Raw genomic sequence first — 21,419 nt, 5'->3', positions numbered from 1 at the left:
AGTACCAGTACCAGGGTGTGTCATGGTATGGGGGTGTGTCAGTACCAGGGTGTGTCATGGTATGGGGGTGTGTCAGTACCAGGGTGTGTCAGGGTATGGGGGTGTGTCAGTACCAGTACCAGGGTGTGTCATGGTATGGGGGTGTGTCAGTACCAGTACCAGGGTGTGTCATGGTATGAGAGTGTGTCAGTACCAGTACCAGGGTGTGTCATGGTATGGGGGTGTGTCAGTACCAGGGTGTGTCACACACACACTTATACCTAGGGTACCCAGTTACCCCCAGGACATGGGGAGAACATGCAAACTTCACCCGGGAATCGAACCCAGGACCCTCCAGAAGCCATCCCACAGTGGAAATCAAGTCAGTATATGTGCAGTCACATGAATCCAGTCATGCCCATAAAGGTAAATTCACTCTGCTCCCTCAGAACGCTGTGACATCACAGTGTGGTCAACATTTTGATTTTCTCCTCATTTACGATGGCTGCTTCTCTGAGACAGAGGTTTCTGCGTGTGCTGTGTTGCGGGGCGCCTCCCCGGGCGTCCTCTGGGGGCGACCCGGGTCACGGGGGCGGCGTGGAGGCCTCATAATTCGGGTGCATCACAGCGGATTTCTGTGCTGGGCTGTGTCCCAAACCGCCCTTGTCGTGTTTAAGTCTGAGACGATTTCACCGGCGTTTATATATCGACTTCACGGTGCTGGCTGAAGACCTGCAGCGCTGTTCGGTCCAGAGCTGCGAGGACACCGGGCGACGCTTCTGCTTCCGGGTGGTCACACCCACAAGGTAAGTCCAGATCTATAATCATCAGAGACAGACAGACAGACAGATGATCAATAGACAGACAAACTAATAGATAGACAGACAAATAGATTATCAATAAACAGACAAAAGATAGATAGACAAGATGATTGATAGAAAGACAGACAGGCTGATAAATAGACAGACAGGTAGATAGACTATTTATCTATCTGTCTATCCATCTGTCTTTCTGAATGTCTGTCTATCTATCTGTTTATCTATCTACTCAATCTGTCTATCTGTTTGCATCCTATATAATCTGTATCTATCACCGTGTGTGTACAGGAGCTGTACGTTCCAGGCTGACTGTGAGGCAAGTGGACGGGCGTGGATCAGCGCCATTCAGAACCTGACTGAGAGAGATGGAACAGTCGAGAGCGAGGTGAATTATCATCACCACTATACTCCGGGAGGGGAGGGGTTCAGTTCTCATCTCTGTAACACCAGTTTAATCTGTCTAAATCAGCAGGAATCAGACGGGTACGAGAATGATTCAGAATCAGATTCCTCGAGCAAGCAGACAGACTCCCAGGGACCACAAGTGTCTTCTGAAGCTCCAGGTAACCTTAACACCACCACGTTCGAGCCAGACACTATTAAACTGTAGTGACTATATATTTAACCCTTGGGCTTCGTAGGTGGGATCTGTTCTGGAGAAGTCGTCTGTGATGCTTCCGAGAACAAGGGTGAGTATGCCGGCCCTTTATATGGACCCTTATTTTTGGTCCACATGACACATGAAGCATCATTGGTGATACTTGTGTTGAAGATGCTGAAGGAGAAACCACCAACGGAGAAGGTCAAGAGGAAAAGACGACCGACACGAACCCGGACAGCCAATACACCTTTGGAGAACTGCTGGGAAAGGAATACTGCGGTTCAGTCTATGAAGGAGACCATAAGGCAGATGGGAACCAGGTGAGTATCAGTTTGCTGTGTTGATCCTCCCCTGGATCCTCCTATGGCTCCAGATACCTGTGACGACCTACCAGGACCTTATTGGGTCACGAGGACCTATGAGTACCACCCTGGCCCCTGGATTCCTCTTAGCCCCATACATGAACCCAATTGAGCATCTGTGGGACCTCCTTAATGGTCGTGTTGGCTCTACGGATCCTCCCCTGGTTCCTCCCTTGGCTCCAGATACCTGTGACAACCTTCTGAAGAGGCTAAACAAGAGGCCAAGAAGAGGCCAAATCAGTAATAATAATAACATGTCTCTTGTGGGCAGCAGGTTGAGGTGCCATGTGCTGTACCCGAGACGGACGACATCTCAGAGGGAACGTCACGTGTGGTTGAGGACAGCTCCGAGCTGCACAAGTGCTATGAGGTTTACAAAACCATTGGATCAGGTAACTGGTACCACTTTCAGTCGTCTCTCTGCCTTCGTGTAACACAGATGTGCATCTTTTAAAACCTGACTTAATATTTTTTTTTTATTCAATCGTTCTTCAGGTGGTTATGCGACGGTCAAGCTCGGCAGGCACATTCAGACTCAAGAGCCAGTGGCCATCAAGATCCTGGAGAAGAAAGAGCTCGGGGTTAGTTTCAGCAAAACCGTCTGTTAAAGACGGACGTGTCTCAGTTTCCAAACGTTTGGTTCTCCTAATTCTGATCTAAAAAGTCATAAAACTGTTCCTGTTTCATCCCCATTGCAGTTGTCCGATTTGAGGATACAGATTGAAGCCCTGAAGAACCTCAATCATCAGCACGTGTGCCGCTTGTACCAAGTCATGGAGACTGATGACCAGATATACATGGTGCTTGAGGTACCATCAGTGGTTGGAAACTATCAGATTTGATTTAATCTCTGGATTTACGATGATTTGCTGCTCACTTGACTCGCTCTCTCCTCCAGTTTTGTCCGGGTGGAGATCTGTTCGACCACATCGATAATAACGACAGGTTGTCGGAGGAGGAGACGCGCAGGATCTTCCGTCACATCGTCTCGGCGCTGGCCTACGTCCACAGCCAGGGATACGCCCACCGTGACCTCAAGCCAGTGCGTCAGCCAAATGATTTCCACTTATACTTTGTGCTTTTTCTTTGTTAGTGCTTGTACATAACGTGTTTTATTTTGACTCTCAGGAAAACATCATGCTGGATGAGAAGAACAACATCAAGCTCATCGACTATGGTCTCTGTGCCAAACCAGAGGTTCGGGTCTCTACTAAGACTGTAGTGTATACTTAAATCAAGCGTGCCATTCAGAGAGTCTAGTAAGGTGGTGTGCTTACCCCCATCCATCATGCTAAAGCCTTGCACACATGGTGTCCACAATTAGTTTCAGTGATCAGTTAGATGAACAGGACATCACAGAGCCATGCTGGTTCAGTTTGTGTGTTGTGTTGCAGATGCGAGTCAACAGTTGGACCTTCGGTTGATAGAAATCTGTTTTGTTGTAGGGTGGATTGGGTACTGCTCTGATTGAGGGCTGTGGAACCCCTCCCTACTTGGCACCAGAAATCATTGATGCGCAACCCTATCATGGTGCAGAGGTAGGTGTGTGTGGGGTGTGTCCCCAGGTTATTCCTGATAAACTTCAATTGAAAAGTCTCCAAATCCAAGGTGTTCAGTCCCCTCTGTAGCCCCATTCATGAGTTATTCTATGAGGTCTGGATGAGGGGACTGACCAGGGTAAAGCATGGTTAAAAAAGACAATGGGTGTGTTCGAAAAGCTAGTGTGCTGTCTACATAGGCAGCATTTTACATCATCCTGTGCGCGCTCCCGAGAAGGAGGCTGTTCGAAATCCTAGATGCCTTAAAATCCACACTTCTGAGGCATCTTAGTATTTCAATGTTATTTTGGCTCAGGAACGAGTGAGCTCCGACGCTGCCTTAGTGACCAAGGCAATCCCAGCATTCATGGCTGACGGGGCGGAGAAACGAATGGAGTTATTTTCAAACGTAAATAAAATATTACTGATTTTTAACTTGTATAAACTTGTACCGAGTATTTTTATTTGCAAGTTCGGGCTTGTCAGGAAATTTAACCGTTATCGGTACATGAAGAGAGATGTTATTGACGTTAGCGTGCTGTGCTACCTCAGTTTATTGGTTTTAATGGCGAGATGCTAAATGCTAAACGCGAAATGCTAAACCCGATGTTATCGCTATCTAAGTAGTGCGATCGAATAACCTGACTTTTAAGTCACTGACTTATTAGAATACTCTCTACTAAGTCAGCTGCCTATGTAGACAGTAAGACAGCAAGGCAGCTCCCTAGGTTTTCGAACACACCCAATGAGTATGTGTGAGTGTGTGTGTGTGTTTTAGGCAGATGTTTGGAGCTTGGGTGTTGTCCTATATGACATGCTGTGTGGCTACCTCCCGTTCGATGGTGACAACTTTGTGGAGCTCCATGAACAAATCACTGTAAGTCTTGGAACTACAATGAAACACCATTGGCATACACATCTTGTTACGATTATGAAATTGAATCCATTATTTAATGATCAGCAGCATGTTAAACATACAGTAAACGTAACAGTAACGGCTTGTTGTGATGTTCTTTGATCAGATGTGATTGTTTTGCTCTGTGTTTCCTCAGAAAGGACATTTTGACACTCCTGACTGGCTGTCTCCTGGTTCTGTACTGCTGATTAAGGAAATGCTGCAGGTGTTGTATCTTTATTATCTTACATACTCATATATTTGTGTCTGTGTGTGTGTGTGTGTGTCTCTGCTGGATCATCTAGATGAGTAGAGCATCACCGAGATGGCTGTGATGTTCAGACAGTCCAACCAAAGCACCAAGCAGCTGGTGTCTGAGGTACATTTCAGTACTTGTATCTGCATCAACACAGATGCCAAAATGTAGACACATATTTATTAATATTGAGGTTCTTGTGCTCCATCTAAAAGAGATAGCTGAGCGGATGTGTAAGAAATCCAGGTAACATTTCCACAATCAGTGTATTTTACCTGATAAACGCTGCTCCACATGCTCATCTGTCCAAACACTACAGCTTCTGGAATGTTCTTACACCTCTTCTTGTTTTATTTAACAGGAGACATTGTTGTCGCATCAAGGAGGGACGATGGTGGCGCCATCCAATCAGGACACGTTACATCTCAATTTCACATTTCAATGATTATTGCAGCTGTTTCTCTCTAACCCATCCTCTCTCTCTCTCTCTCTTCTTTTACCAGAATGATGCATTTTGGATATCTGTGTGTGACTGGTTAGAGGAACTCCACTGAGGTGCCGCCCTTGTTGATCCACACAGCTGTATGAGAAGTGTAGAACATGGATGACCAGGATCAACAGGCCTCAAAATCTTATAAAATTAAATGTAAAATAAATAAACTCACTGAATATATGAAGGTGCATGAATGTTCATGTTCACAATAGCTGATTATTTCTTCATTGTTTTGTGTATGATGTCAGTAATATGATGTCAAAGGCGGCACAACGTTTCCCGACATGTTCCAGAACATTGAACTCAGCAGTGAAGATACAGACCTACTGTCAGTTACTCATAGCAGCCTGAGATCGTTACCCTAAAACTTAATGAACTCATGTCTCCTAAAAGAGAGAGTACACTATTAATAACCTTTTTAAAATACATGAGGTCCAGGAACAAAATGCAAAATACACTATATTACCAAAAGTATTCACTCACCCATCCAAATCATTGAATTCAGGTGTTCCAATTACTTCCATGGCCACATGTGTATAAAACCAAGCACCTCGGCATGCAGACTGCTTCTACAAACATATGTGAAAGAATGGGTCGCTCTCAGGAGCTCAGTGAATTCCAGCGTGGTACCATGATGCCACCTGTGCAACAAGTCCAGTCGTGAAATTTCCTCACTACTAAATATTCCACAGTCGACTGTCAGTGGTATTATAACAAAGTGGAAGCGATTGGAAACAAAGTGGTACCATGTAAAATGACAGAGTGGGGTCAGCGGATGCTGAGGCACATAGTGCACAGAGGTCGCCAACTTTCTTTAGAGTCGATCGGTACAGACCTCCAAACTTCATGTGGCCTTCAGATTACCTCAAGAACAGAGTGTAGAGCTTCATGTAATGGGTTTCCATGGCCGAGCAGCTGCATCCAAGCCTTACATCACCAAGTGCATGGTCTAAAGCAGCCTTTCTCAACCGGGGTGCCGTCTGGCTTTGTCAGGGGTGCCGTCAAAAATATTCTGATAGTGATGGGTCGTTCTCGAACGATCCGATTCTATTGAACGGCTCTTTAAAATGAACAAAAGGAACCGAGTCGCGCCTCTGGGAGCCGCTATATATATATATTTATTTCTGCGCAGTTCTTAGCGGCTGTAATCCACCCAGTCTGCTTCGCATCAGTACAGGGAATTAATCAGTCATAATAAGTGCTGTTTATTGTCCAAATTCAAATTCGAAAACAGAGAGCAGAGAGCGAGCGAGACACACACAGAGAGAGAGAGAGAGACACACACAAACTGATCGTTATTACTACCTCATTACTGTAAATATTATAATTTTTATTGTTATTATTTTGCACTGTTTTTTAAATATTTTATTCTATTTTATTATTGTATTTTAAATTTTTTTGCACGTGTAACTGTTTTGTATATATTTGTTCTTTTTTATTGTTATTTTTATTATTTCTCTGTAACTTGCTTTGGCAATACGAATGTCCTTATTTGTCATGCCAATAAAGCTTTTTTTGAGTTGAGAGAGCCATAACCGAGCTACAGAGAGAACATGCAGAAAAGAAGCAGTGCTCTTAGAATAATGACAAATAATTGAGAAATAAACTATAAACTTGTTTAATTATGTTAAATCTGATTCGTTCATGGCGTGAACTGAGCTTTTCAAGCCTAACTTATATCAAGAACAAGTACAGGGAGCGACTGAGGGCTCTGGACCAGGAGTTTCATGTCTGCCTCTCATCCATCCCTGCCAGAAAAGGGCGATTGTGTGCATCATCCCAGGCTCAGGTTTCCCATTAAAAGTAAGTCACGTTTCAGGAGTCGGGCTCGGCCCCTTAGTTCCAGTGAAAGAAACTCTTAATTCTTCAGCATACCAAGAGATTTTGGACAATTTCATGCTCTCAACTTTATGGGAACAGTTTGGGGATGGCCCCTTCCTGTTCCAACATGACTGCGCACCAGTGCACAAAGCGAGATCCATAAAGATGTGGATGAGTGAGTTTGGTGTGGAAGAACTTGACTGGCCTGCACAGTCCTGATCTCAACCCAATAAAACACCTTTTGGATGAATTAGAGTGGAGACTGCGAGCCATGTCTTCTCGTCCAACATCAGTGTCTGACCTCACAAATGCGCTTCTGGAAGAATGGTCAAAAATTCCCATAAACACACTCCTAAACCTTCCCAGAAGAGTTGAAGCTGTTATAGCTGCAAAGGATGGGCCGACATTATATTAAATTAAATGGGACCTCACTCAAGTTCATATGCGTGTGAAGGCAGACGAGCGAATATTTTTGGCAATATAGTGTAGTTTTCATAGGACAAACATACAAGAACCCACAAAACCTCTTAGATGTGTATTAAGAAAGTCTGAACATAAGAAATGACTAGACAGTGATGTCTGAAGTAGGACTGAGATCTCAGATCATTAAAATAACATGAAACTAATTACGGGTTACAAATGGTTTTTGTGCTGCCATGCAGCTGGTTGAATGGAGTTAGTGTAGAATTATGTACAAAGATCTAAAGAGAACAGATGAACTGGCTGGTTAGCTCAGTTGGTTAGAGCGTGGTGCTAATAACACCAAGGTTGCGGTTAACGATTAAAGCTAGCATGGCTGAGAGTCAGGTGAGCATGTGCTGTGTATCAGGACTTTCTAACCTGAGTAATTTAATCACTGAAAGTAAGAATACCACCCTGTTCTTCTGCCATCTTTAATTCTGGCTTCATTTCACCTAATGAACGTGGCATGACCTTTATAAATGCTTACAATCAATTTTGTCAATGGCAAAAATAAATAAATAAATAAAAAGAGAACTGCTGTGTAATTTAGTGAATTCTTGCACTGCACATGGCAGAAGACTAAAATAAATGTAGACCGTGTAGAATAAAAGTATTAGGAAAGTATGAGGTTACAGCATCAGCTTTTATTTATTCTTAAAAGAAAAATACATGAACCTCAGTCATCTCACACGAAGATCTGTTCTGCTCAACAACAGTAAAGCTCTCCATCGTTTCTGTGTGGCAGCTCCATAACAAACATTAATTCACTAAATTACACAGCAGTTCTTTTTTTAAATGTATTTTTTTATTATGCCATTAACAAAATTGATTGTAAGCATTTATAAAGGTCATACCACGTTCATTAGGTGAAATGAAGCCAGAATTAAAGATGGTAGAAGAACAGGGTGGTATTCTTACTTTCAGAGATCAAATTACTCAGGTTAGAAAGTCCTGATACACAGCACATGCTCACCTGACTCTCTCGCAAACATGCTACCTTTAATCGTTAAAGGGGGTGTGGTCTGTATGGGGATCGAACCCGCAACTTTGGCGTTATCAGCACCACACTCTAACCAACTGAGCTAACCAGCCAGTTCATCTATTCGCTTTAGATCCTTATACATAATTCTAGACTAACCCCATTCAACCAGCTGCCTGCTAATTCAATAGCTGCATCCGGCACATCTGGATTAAGCTAAGATTCTGTGATTATCATCATACACGTTTTCTGTATAGAAGTTGGCGATGTTAAACTTAGTCTCAGTTCATCCATCGTTTGAAAGTGACCTGAGGTTCGTGACAAACAGACTTGTTAGCGGTAGTTTGTAAGGGGCTCTTTAGCCTTGCTAAGATACCAGACCGGCATCTTCGTTTTTGTCGTCTCTTCCTCCGCCGTCTTCGTCACCTTCCGTTGGGTGTGGTCTCAAGTTCGTCTCGGCTGTAGGAGAGGAGACTTAATGAGTGAATTCAGTTTAAATATTAATTTAAAAAAACTTACCCATGATGATTTACCAGGTCGTTTGTTACAGTTTCCTTTCCAGTGGTACCTCCACAAAAACCAAAACACTTAATCTGTAAAAGAAAGACACGTGCATGAATGTAATGAGGTTCTAAGATCTCTGAATATAATCCTGATCATCCCTAATGAACCCAAATGTAATTCATACTGCACATTCACTGCTCTATACTGCACACCCAACATACTGACACTCACTGTTACCTTTATACTGCACTTCTATCTGTTACTGCACCACAGTCAGTATACATACTGTAACCAAATTTATTCAGGTACTGTACACCACACACACACACACACATTTTCTAATGTTGTGCTCACTAATAAAAGTCAAAAAGTTTTAAGGGTTTTTGTCTGCTCTTAAACATAGTAGAGGGCCACCTAAGAACACACCAGGGTTGGGTAAATTGTCAAAGTGCATCTTTTACAGGGACTATAACAAAGTACATACATAACACATAAAAAACAGTTTAACGTAGAAAGCACTTACTAGTCTAGAGGTTCATGTCAAAGTGTCTGAATTGAGATTTGGCAAGTGATGCAGTGAAATCCTCAATTTGTTTTGGATCATTTTTTCCAAGTGCATTTGTGATGGACCTGATTAGGTCGAGCTTTTCATTATGTTGTTGTAGCAGCAGCTCTAATACAGTCAAAATTTCTCTCTCCATTACTGTTAGTAAAATATCATTTACAATATTCAGTTTCTAAATACACACACACACACACACACACACACACACATCTTGTACACACGTAATACACACACATCATACACACACCTTATACACACATGTAATACACACACACATCAGTACACAATCACACGTCATACACATGTATGAGGTGTCAGTACCAGGGTGTGTCATGGTATGGGGGTGTGTCAGTACCAGGGTGTGTCATGGTATGGGGTGTGATTCACTGGGTGGAATTAACAAACCACTCTGGACAGGTTGCCAGACAAACGTAAACAAACACACAGGTCTTATTTACCACATTAATGCTGTGCTTCCACACCAGCACATTTCCTCTACATAGGGATGGCAGCTTAGAGGTACTGCATGCCGTGCCTGTATGAGCTCCAGAGTGTCACAATCCCTTGAAATATCCATTACATTCATGGTGCTGAGGAACATGCACGTCTTTAACCCTTTAATGCTCTCAACAAGAACAATTTAGTCCTCGTAATAAGGTTAAAAACAACTAAATAATGACGTGATTTCAAATAGGTAATGTGAACAGCTGGTTATAATCACAAATTGGCACAGATCATTCCTCAGATGGAAGGAAGAAAAAAGCTTGTTAAGTTGGTTTACAGGCTTAAAAGAACAATCTTATATTTTTCTAAAAAATCCCACCATGTTACAAAAGGGGATGTAGCTCAGTGGTAGAGCGCATGCTTAGCATGTATGAGGCCCAGGGTTCAATCTCCTCTGCATCTTTCACTCTGCTAGAAAAAGCTTTAAGTGTGTTTCTAAAGCCAATGGCTTTAAAAACGGCCACTATCAAGCTGGCGTTCTGCTTGTTACTCTTGAACTTTAAGAATGTGCTCAGCTTCCAGTTGTTACTTTTGCACAAGAACGTTTTTTCAACTTTTTGCCAGCTACCTAGAGAGGCACGATGGCCAAGTGGTAAGGCGTCGGTCTTGTAAACCGAAGATCACGGGATCAATCCCCGTTCGTCCCTTTAACATGCATGCTCTCATTTTAAAACATGACCAATATGCTCTAGTTCACATTCCCCCTAGGCTAATTTGAGAAACACAACTCTTTTCCTAATTTCCCTTGCAGGTCTTATTTACCACATTAATGCTGTGCTTCCACACCAGCACATTTCCTCTACATAGGGATGGCAGCCTAGATGTGCTGCATGCCATGCCTGTATGAGCTCCAGAGTGTCACATTCCCTTGAAATATCCAGGTACTTAGTCAGACTCAATCACAAGCCCATTTTAAACTTCACCCAGCTGACTGAGCAAAGGTACAGGAGATAGATGAATTTTGGATTGGACTTTCTATTGGCTTGCATGACATGATGGTGCTTGTTAACCGAGTGTTTAATGTCCTTTGGAGCCAACCGGTTCAGAGAGCCAGTTCTTAACCGCTACCACAGAAGACTATGCAAGTGTGCTGTTAAATCTGCAATCCCTCACTTGAAAGAGGCTAGAGATTCTTGCTCCTGGTTCTGCCTCTCTTTTTGCAAAGACTCTCGTACCTGTTGGAGGTTTATGCTGGGAAGCACAAGTCGGTGATGTATCTCTGTGGTAGAGCGTGTACTTCGCATGTGTGAGGTCCTGCGTTCAAGCCCCAGCATCTCCATTCAAAAGTTTTTAATTAGGGACCATGTCTTGCCTGTCTGTCTTATTCTCTACAATAGCGCTATCGAGCCACAGCAATCCTGACGTGTTATGAAAGGGGATGTAGCTCAGTGGTGGAGAGCATGCTTTGCATGTATGAGGCCCAGGGTTCAAACCCCAGCATCTCCAGTAGCTTGTTGTTTCACTCTGCTAGAAAAAAGTTTCAAGGTTGCTTCTAAAGCCGATGGCTTTAAGAACGGTCACTATCAAGCAGGTGTTCTGCTTGTTACTCTTGAACTTTAAGAGTGTGCTCAGCTTCCGGTTATTACTTTTGCACAAGAATGTTTTTTCAACTTTCTGCCAGTCACCTGGCGAGGCACGATGGCCAAGTGGTAAGGCGTCGGTCTCGTAAACCGAAGATCACGGGTTCAATCCCCGTTCGTGCCTTTAACATGCATGCTCTCATTTTAAAACATGACCAATATGCTCTAGTTCACATTCCCTCTAGGCTAATTTGAGAAACACAACTCTTTTCCTAATTTCCCTTGCAGGTCTTATTTACCACATTAATGCTGTGCTTCCACACCAGCACATTTCCTCTACATAGGGATGGCAGCTTAGAGGTACTGCATGCCGTGCCTGTATGAGCTCCAGAGTGTCACAATCCCTTGAAATATCCAGATACTTAGTCAGACTCAATCACAAGCCCATTTTAAACTTCACCCAGCTGACTGAGTAAAGGTACAGGAGTTAGATGAATTTTGGAAGCTTTTAATTAGGGACCATGTCTTGCCTGTCAGTCTTATTCTCTACAATAGAGCTATTGAGCCACAGCAATCCTGCTTTGTCAGAAAAGGGGATGTAGCTCAGAGGTAAAGCGCATGGTTTGCGTGTATGAGGTCCTGGTTTCAAGCCCCAGCATCTCCATTCAAAAGCTTTTTAATTAGGGACCATGTCATGCCTGGCGTTCTTATGCTCTACAATAGAGCTATAGAGCCACAGCAATCCTGCCAGGTCAGAAAAGGGGATGTAGCTCAGTGGTAGAGTGCTTGCTTTGCTTGTATGAGGCCCAGGGTTCAATCCCCTACATCTCCAGTAGCTTGTTGTTTCACTCTGCTAGAAAAAAGCTTCAAGTGTGCTTCTAAAGCCGATGGATTTAAGAATAATCACTGTCAAGCTGGCGTTCTGCTTGTTACTCTTGGACTTCAAGAATGTCCTCAACTTCCAGTTGTTACTTATGCACAAGAATGTTTTTTCAACTTTCAGCCAGCTACCTAGAAAGGCACGATGGCCAAGTGGTAAGGCGTCAGTCTCGTAAACCGAAGATCACGGGTTCAATCCCCGTTCGTGCCTTTAACATGCATGCTCTCATTTAAAAACATGACCAATATGCTCTAGTTCACATTCCCCATAGGCTAATTTGAAAAACACAACTCTTTTCCTAATTTCCCTTGCAGGTCTTAGAGGTACTGCATGTCGTGCCTGTATGAGCTCCAGAGTGTCACAATCCCTTGAAATATCCAGGTACTTAGTCAGACTCAATCACAAGCTTATTTTAAACTTCACCCAGCTGACTGAGCAAAGGTACAGGAGTTAGATGAATTTTGGATGGGACTTTCTATTGGCTTGCATGACATGATGGAGCTTGTTAACCGAGTGTTTAATGTCTTTTGGAGCCAACCGGTTCAGAGAGCCAGTTCTTAACAGCTACCACAGAAGACTATGCAAGTGTGCTGTTAAATCTGCAATCCCTCACTTGACAGAGGCTAGAGATTCCTGCTCCTGGTTCTGCTCCTGGTTCTGCTTCTCTTTTTGCAAAGACTCTCGTACCCGTAGGAGGTTTACCCTGGAAGGACACTTTGGGGATGTAGCTCAGTGGTAGAGCGTGTGCTTCGCATGTATGAGGTCCTGGGTTCAAGCCCCAACGTCTCCATTCAGTAGTTTTTAATTAGGGACCATGTCTTGCCTACCGGTCTTATTCTCTACAATAGTGCTATCAAGCCAAAGCAATCCTGCCTTCTTACAAAAGGGGATGTAGCTCAGTGGTAGAGCACATGCTTTGTATGTATGAGGTCCAGGGTTCAATCCCCTGTATCTAGTTGTTACTTTTGCACAAGGACATTTTTCAGTGTGTGACCTTTCTTTGCTGTGCTGCCATTGCCATGGGCTAAGGCGTCGCTCTCGTAAACCAAAGCTCACGGCTCATTCCCAGAGTGTGTCTTATTCGTGCTTTGTTTTTAATGTCACAGACAAAATGCTCCTTGAAACATACACTTGGCCGTTAAAGACCCAATCACAAGTTTTTTCTTTTGTAAACTTCACCTGACTGAAAGATCAACGGCTATAGCACAGCACAAGAGAACTTAATACATCAAAGCTGTAATTCCACAGCAGCATCTTACTGCTACACAGGGATTGTAGCTTAGATTAAGCCGTTTAAATATCCGGGTAGTTGTTTCAGACCCTGTTAGAACATCAAGTTCATTTGAATAAAATCTTGCTGCTCAGATCTTCTACTCCAGTGTCGTTTACTGAATATGAGAAAACAAGCCTTTGAATTCTTAAGTGTACACTGGGAGAGACTTAAACCCACACACACTTATAATAAGTCTTCCAATTTATTAGGTATATGAAGCAGGCTTATATAGTCTGTGTCTGCATGAGAAATGTGAGCCTATGCCTAAACTTAGTTGAATTTTAATGGTGAGATAGCCCAAAGCTAAGTTAATGGTTTGGGAGCTGGGATTAGAGAACACGCAAAAAACCTATATAAATAGGTGCTATGGTTAACTATTGCTGGGATGTGTAACTCTGTTGCAACACAGAGGTCAAAGGAGAAGGACAAATGCCAAAAGTTTATGAACACTTTTTTATTCTATCTATCAGTTCCCCTTTTTCAGGCCCAAAAGGACTTATCTAAATAATCAAATTGTTTCTGGGCCTGGGAATGAGATTCTGTGAATGGAAATTTTATATTTTATTAGTTATTTGCTTTCTTAGTTCAATTAGCAGAGGTAGAAGAGACTTTTGGAAGGTTTCTTAGGTCCAGAGATATGTTGACCTTGGCATGGGCATCTTGCTACCATGGGAATGCATGGGTGTCAGGACTGTGTGTGCGGGGGTGCACGCGGGGTTTTGATAAGGGTGCATTCTTGTGGAGATACGCCATGTTTCTAACAAACTGACTATTCTTGTAGGATGATAAAAAGGTTGGCTTGGGAAGTTGACCTTGAGCTGGGTTGCTGAGCAGAGTTAGCCTGAAGGGGCAGTAAAGCGGGGTATAAATACTGCAACAGGGCAGACAGTAGTCGCCCTTTCTCTCCTGTACAGGCATGTGTGCGTTTGCATTGAGATTGGCCCTCAGCTCAGCTGCTTTTATCATTATCCCAGTTGTCTGTGTCAATCTTTAAGGGTTATTTTGAATTCCCACAACACATTCAGGTCAGAAATATGTGATTATTTTAATAAGCCAAACTTAATTGACCTGCTGTGAAAGTTAGCAAGTCATGTGACCCGTGTGTACCGTCCAATGAAACATCTGTGTGTGTGTCTCTGTGGAGCAATCGTTTAGCACGTTCGGCTGTTAACCGAAAGGTTGGTGGTTCGAGCTCACCCAGGGACGAGTGTCTTTTATTGCACAACCTGCCTGTTGATCAAATGGATATGAGACACAACAACAATGTGTAGTCCCACAGAATAGCGGAAACTAAAAACACAAATATCCACCTGATAAGTCACCGGAGACCGACTGTACAAAGTGGAAGAACGTCCTTTTGGTTTCAGTAGATGTTAAATGAAGATACTAACCCAACGTGGGGCTCGAACCCACGACCCTGAGATTAAGAGTCTCGTGCTCTACCGACTGAGCTAGCCGGGCTTAAGCAGCATGTCAGAACAGACAGCTCATCGATCAGATCATCAGAGAGATGTAGGTTTAATTCACTAACATCATGACCAGATTAAGAACTAATCCACAGTTTACAAACACAATTCAGAATAAGTAACAGAAACAGACACAGACTTACTGTCGCTGTATTGTATTATAGTGTTAAATTGTAGTCTATTTTATTGAGATTATGCTTTAATGCTGTATTTTCTTACATTTATTTAATCCAGCACAATGGTTAAACTGCACAACCCAACAAGTTCAAATAACCCATCATGTGTTCTGTCCAATATTTACACAGTACTGGTTGCCAAATAAGACATTTCACCTGCATTCGGCCTTTTCTTTCCTGTATACCAAAAACAGTCACCATTGCAGGTCTACAACATGTTACAAAAACACTTGGGACACTTTATTTTTGCTTTCTTTATCTTGCCGGTGTCACGTTGTATTGAAACTAAAATAAATAAATAAAAACTTAAAATTTAAAAGCAAGTGTTTAGGTTAATTCATCATCTTAACAAATATTACAAACTAATCAAGCTCATCAAATTTCAGACATTGTTCACGTAAACAAAAATCTCAAGTGGAAGCACAAGATTCATTTATTTATAGACGGTGCTTTTTATGGTTTTACACTTAAAAACATGAACAGTTGAAAAATAACAACAAACACGACAACTATTCTGCCCCTGCTCGTGTGTGTGTGTGTGGCTACAAGCTCGACAGATAGACAACAGGTTTCCCAAGAAAAGCCGGACACCAAAATTCTCCTCAAAGCTTTACTTAAGACTCACTGTAAAACTGTAAAGCAGACATACAAAATGTGTCTTAGTTACATTTGTTTCCTGAGTGCATTTACATGACACTGTACATTAAAATGAATAGAACCCGAATCGTTAGCTTAAAGCTAACTTCTATGAAAAAACCCATATAGATGCTAGCGGTTAGCATTTACAAAGATTTAGAACTTATTTTCATACATTAACCAAGGTTTACATCAGAGATAGTCTAAATATAAAGTTATACAGCAACTGAACATAAAAACACTCACAGGCAAATGTTTTCCTGGCCATATAATGCAGAGTAAGTAAACCGCAACTGATCAGTTTTCTCATACAGTATAAAACTACCTACGGAAACAGTGAAGGTACAAATGAACGCTACTGCGATCCTGACCACTAGGGGTCTCCCTTTGCCCAATGTAAATAACAGAACATCACACTCCCCGTCTGTTATAATGCTTTATAACACTATTCCCCCTTTATAAGTAGAATAACCTCTGAGACGGGCCTAGAATTAACCTTATGAATACCCTTTCTGACTACCTTTACGTCCACTTTACGGACTTTAGAGTCTTTGCTGGGAATGGCGTTCACAACCACTCCAACAGGCCACTCGTTTCTCTTGACTTGAGTATCTTTAAGAAGCACAACATCTTCTGACAAGTTTGGCTTGTCCACGTGCCACTTTCGCCTTGGTTGAAGTGAAGGCACATACTCTTGACGCCAGCATTTCTAGAATGCATCAGCCAGAGCCTGGACCTGCTTCCACTGCTTGCTGTAGAGGTCTTTGAGTTTGTACTCTCCTGGTGGTGGTGACACTGGATCAATCTTTTGAGTAAAGAGCATAGCAGGTGTCAAAACAGTGGGCATGTCTGGATCAGAAGAGATGGGAATTAGCGGTCTGGCATTCATGATGGCCATAACTTCGGACATGAGCGTGACCAGAACCTCATGAGTCAGATGGACTGTTTTTGTCTTAAGCAGCAGGGCATCCAGTATTCTATGAGCGACACCTATCATACACTCCCACACTCCACCCATGTGTGAGGAGTGGGGAGGGTTGAATGTCCATGAGCTGCCTCGGTCTTGAAGATAAGTTGCCAGTTCAGGGTCTTCGGGGTTTATTTTAAGTTCCTTGCACGCCCTGACGAAGTTCGTTCCTCTGTCAGAATGGAAGTGATGGACAGGACCACGGACAGCTGTGAATCTTCTCAATGCATTTACAAAGCTTGAGGAAGACAGAGATTCAAGCACTTCAGTGTGCACAGCTCTGGAAACTAGGCATGTGAAGATGACTGCCCAGCGTTTATCCTCTGCAATGCCACCTCGAGTTCGTCTTGCACTGATGATCCATGGGCCAAATACGTAGACACCTACATTTGTGAACGGAGGGGCTGGGTTGAGTCGTTCAGCAGGTAAGTTTGAAATTTTTTGTTCTTCCATTCTTCCTCTTAACTTATTACAGGTCACACATTTATGTATGATGTTTGACACTAGCCTTTTGCCTCCAATCAGCCACAGACCAGCAGAACGAACAGCACCTTCTGTCAGATGCCTGCCCTGATGTGCGACCTGTTCATGGTAATGCCTTACCAATAATGTAGCTGTGTGGTGCTTCTTGGGAACGATTATCGGGTGTTTCTCTTCCCAGGGTATGTCAGCCAATGGGATGCGCCCTCCAACTCTCATCAGGCCATCTGCATCCACAATGGGGTTCAGCTTCCTCAGAAGACTGGACTTAGGGATGGCATCACCCCTGGAAAGACATTTAAACTCTTCTGCAAACACATCATGTTGGGCATTTCTTATTATTACCAGTTTTGCTTGTGTCAGTGCATCTGTTTTGCTGTTCGAACTTTTCAGACAGCTTCTAACCTTGAGTATGAGCTTGGCTATAGCCCTACTAAGTGTCCTCCAACTGGAGAAGTGTTCAAATCGGTGTGACCCCAACTCACTTTCAGAGGCATTGGTTGTGAAAGCTGTAACCTGCTGTGGGTGTATATCTTTGTCTGCGTCAGGGTCTATGAGCTCAAAAGTCTGTAGTTGTGAGCAGTCTCTGGACAAGAAAGCTGGGCCTTTAAACCAGTTGGTCTTTCAACACAGCTGCTGGCACTGAGCGGGTCCCATAGTCTGCAGGGTTGTGTTCTGTGCTGACAAAGTGCCACTGTTCAGGGCTTGTGGACCTCCTGATGCGGGCAACTCTGTTGGCTATGCATACATAAAATCTTCTACTTGTGTTGTGAATGTAGCCCAAAACAATCCGACTGTCAGTGTAGAGTGTGGTCTTGTGGATGTCTATGTCCAGTTCGTCAGTGATCAAGTCTGCCATTTCAGTGGCCAAGACAGCAGCACAAAGTTCCAATCGTTTAATGGTGTGAGGACGTTGTGGGGCCAGCTTTGACTTGCCCATGAGGAATCAATTGTAACTGTTTCCCTCCATGTCCGTTGCTTTGAGGTAGGCCACTGCTGATATGGCCATAGTGGATGCATCAGAGAAGACACAGAGTTCTCTGTGTCTTGCGGAGTGCAGAGAAATGGGCACATAGGCTCTGTTTATCTGAAGCTGTTCAAGATCACAGAGTGAGTCAGTCCACAGTCTCCACTGTTCTTCCTTCAACGCTGGTAGAGGATCATCCCATTCAGCTTGTTCGGTAGACAGCTCTCTGACCAAAGCCTTCCCTTGGATAGTTACAGGTGACACGTATCCCAGGGGATCATAAAGGCCATTAACAGTAGACAAGATTCCCCTTCTAGTGAATGGCTTCCATTCTCTGGAAACATGGAAGGTGAAAGTGTCAGACTGTAGGTTCCAGATAAGACCTAGACTCCGTTGTAGTGGCAAGGGGTCTACGGTTAACTCCAAATCCACTAGGTTTTCGGCCCTCTCTTCAGGGGGAAAGGCATCCATCACGGCCCGGCTGTTGGATGGCTTCACCTTCAGTGGGAAAAGAGGAAAGCCCATTATCAACATAGAAGTTCCTTATGATGAATTCTTTAGCTTCAGCACCATGTTCTTTCTCAACATGCAGGCCTGCTTTTCTCAGGCCATATATGGCTACTGCAGGGGAGGGAGAATTTCCAAACACATGCACTTTCATGTGATACTCAGTGATACGCTTGCTTGGGCTGTTATCTTCAAACCACAAAAATCTCAGAAAATCGCGATGTTCTTCCTGGACAATGAAGCAATAATACATCTGTTGAATATCAGCTGTCATGGCTAAGGGCTCTTTGCGGAAACGCATGAGGACACCCAGTAAGGTATTGTTCATGTCAGGCCCTCGTAGAAGAACATCATTGAGGGAAAGGCCCTCGTGTTTGGCGCTAGAGTCAAACACCACACAGATCTGGTCTTTTTTCTGTGGGTGATAGACATTGAAGACCGGTAAGTACCAGCGTTCTTATTGTGGTGTCAGCACTGGAGCAGGCTCTGCTTGGTCTGCGTCAAACATAGCTTGCATAAATTTGAAGAAATGTTCCTTCATGCCTTGTTTCTTTACCAGCATACGGCACAGGGACGTGAGACAATTGATGACGTGTTGTATGTTGTTGGGTAGACGGGGCCTGTTTGGCCTGAAGGGCAGAGGTGCTACCCAACAGCTTGCTTCATCTAAGTAAACCTCTCTTTCCATGAGGTCAAGGAAAAGCTCATCCTCAATAGACATGCCAAGCCTGTCATCATGCTGTGTTTTTTGAAACACATTTCTGCTCAGGCTGTCTACCTCGTTATTGTGACTGAATGCAGAGACACTTGGGAAGCTGTGAGGAGGTTCAAGGCCTCCAATCTTTTCTTTTACGACTAAGCCGCTGGTGCATGGGCTGAGAATGGAGTGTCGCCCACACACCAGTGCACTGGTTCTGAAGACGCTGACCCCGGTTGTCCGGTGAGTTCGTCCCAGGCACACGTCTCCGATAATTACCCATCCAAGGTCGAGCCGCTGGGCGAACGGTGCGCTGAGAGGGCCGTTACACTGTTCTCGAACCTTGTGCACCTGGATCAAGTCCCGTCCGAGGAGGAGCAGGATAGACGCATCTGGGTCTACAGCTGGGATTTTATCCACCAGGTGTTCAAGATGAGGATGATGTCTGGCTACCCCTGGCGATGGTATTTCAGACCTATCGTCTGGCAGCATGTCGCATTCGATCAAGGTAGGCAAGGGAATTTGTGTGTTGCCATCTAGCGATTCCACAATGAAGTTGCTGGCACGTCGTCCTGCAGTCTCAAACACCCCCGAGCATGTCTTTAAAGTGTATGTTGATCCTTCTCCTTTAATGCCGAAGTGTTCAAAGAACTCTGTTCTGCCCAGCGACTTGTTGCTTTGCTCATCGAGAACTGCATAAGTCTTCATAGCTCTGTGTCTTTGCCCTGCAGGATACACGAGCACAAGACAAATTTTGGAGCATGACTTTGAGGTGTTAACACTGCCACAGACCTTTGTGCATTTGGGATTCACTGATGGGACAGCCTTTACTTCTTGTCGCTGCTCCCCGCCATGGTCTGTACCAGCCTGTTGTACCTCAGCTCTCCATGGGGCAGGCCCTGGATGCAGCGCTGAGAGGTGTTTGTCACTGTTACACTCCTTGCACTGCACAGGCTTATCACAGTCTTTGGCAACATGAGTAGATGATGCACAGCACTTGAAACAGATGTGTTTTTTCTTCAGATATGCTTTTCTTTCATCCAGTGTTTTGTTTCTGAAGCCGTGACACTTTCTTAGTGGATATGGCTTGTTATGTAAATGGCACTGTTTGTCAGGATTATCAGGTTGGGTTGCTGTGGTGCTGCCACTGTCGTTGCTGTCAGCTGAGACTTCGGTCTTTTTTACAGTAACTGATGTTCTCACCTGATTACTGGTTAGGCTACTCTTGTCTGTCTTGGCTACGCACCATGATCCTGTTATGCTGGCGAAGCTGGGGTCATTGCGTGTTTTTGCTTGTTCACAGATGAAGTTTACGAAGACTGAGAATGGTGGGTATGGAATCCTGTGTTGTTCTTTGTAACGTGATCCAACAGTAATCCACTTTTCTTGTAGGGTGTGCGGGAGTTTCTGAACTATGGGGCTGACTCCAAGGGAGGTGTTAAGATATGAGAGGCCAGGTAAGTACCCATCTGCCCTAGCTGCTTCAAGCTCCATGAGAATGTCTCCAAGTTCCATTAACATGTGATTATCCCTGACTGAGATTTTGGGGAAATCTTCAACCTTTTTGAGGAGGGCGTTCTCAATCACCTCCGGTGAGCCGTAAACATCTTCCAGTCTCTGCCACAACATCCTGAGTCCTGAAGGTGGATTGTGAATGTGTACTGCTCTGATTCTTTTAGCTTGCTCGAACGATGATGGCCCAAGCCATTTGCACAGCAGATCGAGTTCCTCTCTAGAAGAGAGCTTTAAGTCATCAACTGAGCCGAGGACGAATGTCTTCCAGGCCCAATAGTTCTCCGGCTTGTCATCGAACTTTAGCAAGCCTGAACTCACTAACTCACGTCGCATCAGGTACTTCCCTAGGTCAGTTGTAGCTGCTGCACTGAATGGGCTGGTGTTGTATGGAATGAATGTGTTTGATATAGCTGGGGAGGCCTGTATTCATTGTTGATATGGTTAATGTTATGGGAGAATTCCCTGTAGCTGTATGGTTTGTTCTGTGCAGTGCTAGTGTGCTGTTGTGAAGTCCAGGTTGCTTGTCCTTGTGGCGAGTGATGTGGGGCTAATTCAGTA

At 43.9% G+C, this 21,419-nt stretch overlaps 1 protein-coding gene and 5 non-coding genes across 6 annotated transcripts; 5 read left to right on the top strand and 1 right to left on the bottom strand.

Annotated features, from left to right (window-relative positions):
- The first annotated feature begins 10,352 nt into the window (after positions 1-10,352).
- Positions 10,353-10,424, top strand: trnat-ugu (transfer RNA threonine (anticodon UGU)). Its single transcript has one exon. It is a non-coding gene; the product is annotated as a tRNA-Thr (tRNA).
- A 985-nt stretch (positions 10,425-11,409) lies between these two features.
- On the top strand, positions 11,410-11,481 carry trnat-cgu (transfer RNA threonine (anticodon CGU)). Its single transcript has one exon. It is a non-coding gene; the product is annotated as a tRNA-Thr (tRNA).
- Positions 11,482-12,315: 834 nt separating this feature from the next.
- trnat-cgu (transfer RNA threonine (anticodon CGU)) lies at positions 12,316-12,387 on the top strand. Its single transcript has one exon. It is a non-coding gene; the product is annotated as a tRNA-Thr (tRNA).
- A 508-nt stretch (positions 12,388-12,895) lies between these two features.
- On the top strand, positions 12,896-12,967 carry trnaa-cgc (transfer RNA alanine (anticodon CGC)). Its single transcript has one exon. It is a non-coding gene; the product is annotated as a tRNA-Ala (tRNA).
- A 95-nt stretch (positions 12,968-13,062) lies between these two features.
- On the top strand, positions 13,063-13,136 carry trnat-ugu (transfer RNA threonine (anticodon UGU)). Its single transcript has one exon. It is a non-coding gene; the product is annotated as a tRNA-Thr (tRNA).
- A 2,562-nt stretch (positions 13,137-15,698) lies between these two features.
- LOC134326231 (uncharacterized) lies at positions 15,699-17,148 on the bottom strand. The gene is given in 1 exon segment (XM_063008409.1): positions 15,699-17,148. A coding segment is annotated over 1 exon segment (975 nt). The 3' UTR covers positions 15,699-16,173.
- Between the last annotated feature and the right edge of the window lie 4,271 nt (positions 17,149-21,419).

This window comes from Trichomycterus rosablanca, chromosome 14, assembly GCF_030014385.1.
Source record: "Trichomycterus rosablanca isolate fTriRos1 chromosome 14, fTriRos1.hap1, whole genome shotgun sequence".
Lineage (NCBI taxonomy): Eukaryota > Metazoa > Chordata > Actinopteri > Siluriformes > Trichomycteridae > Trichomycterus > Trichomycterus rosablanca.
This window is presented reverse-complemented; position numbering and strand designations above follow the sequence as displayed.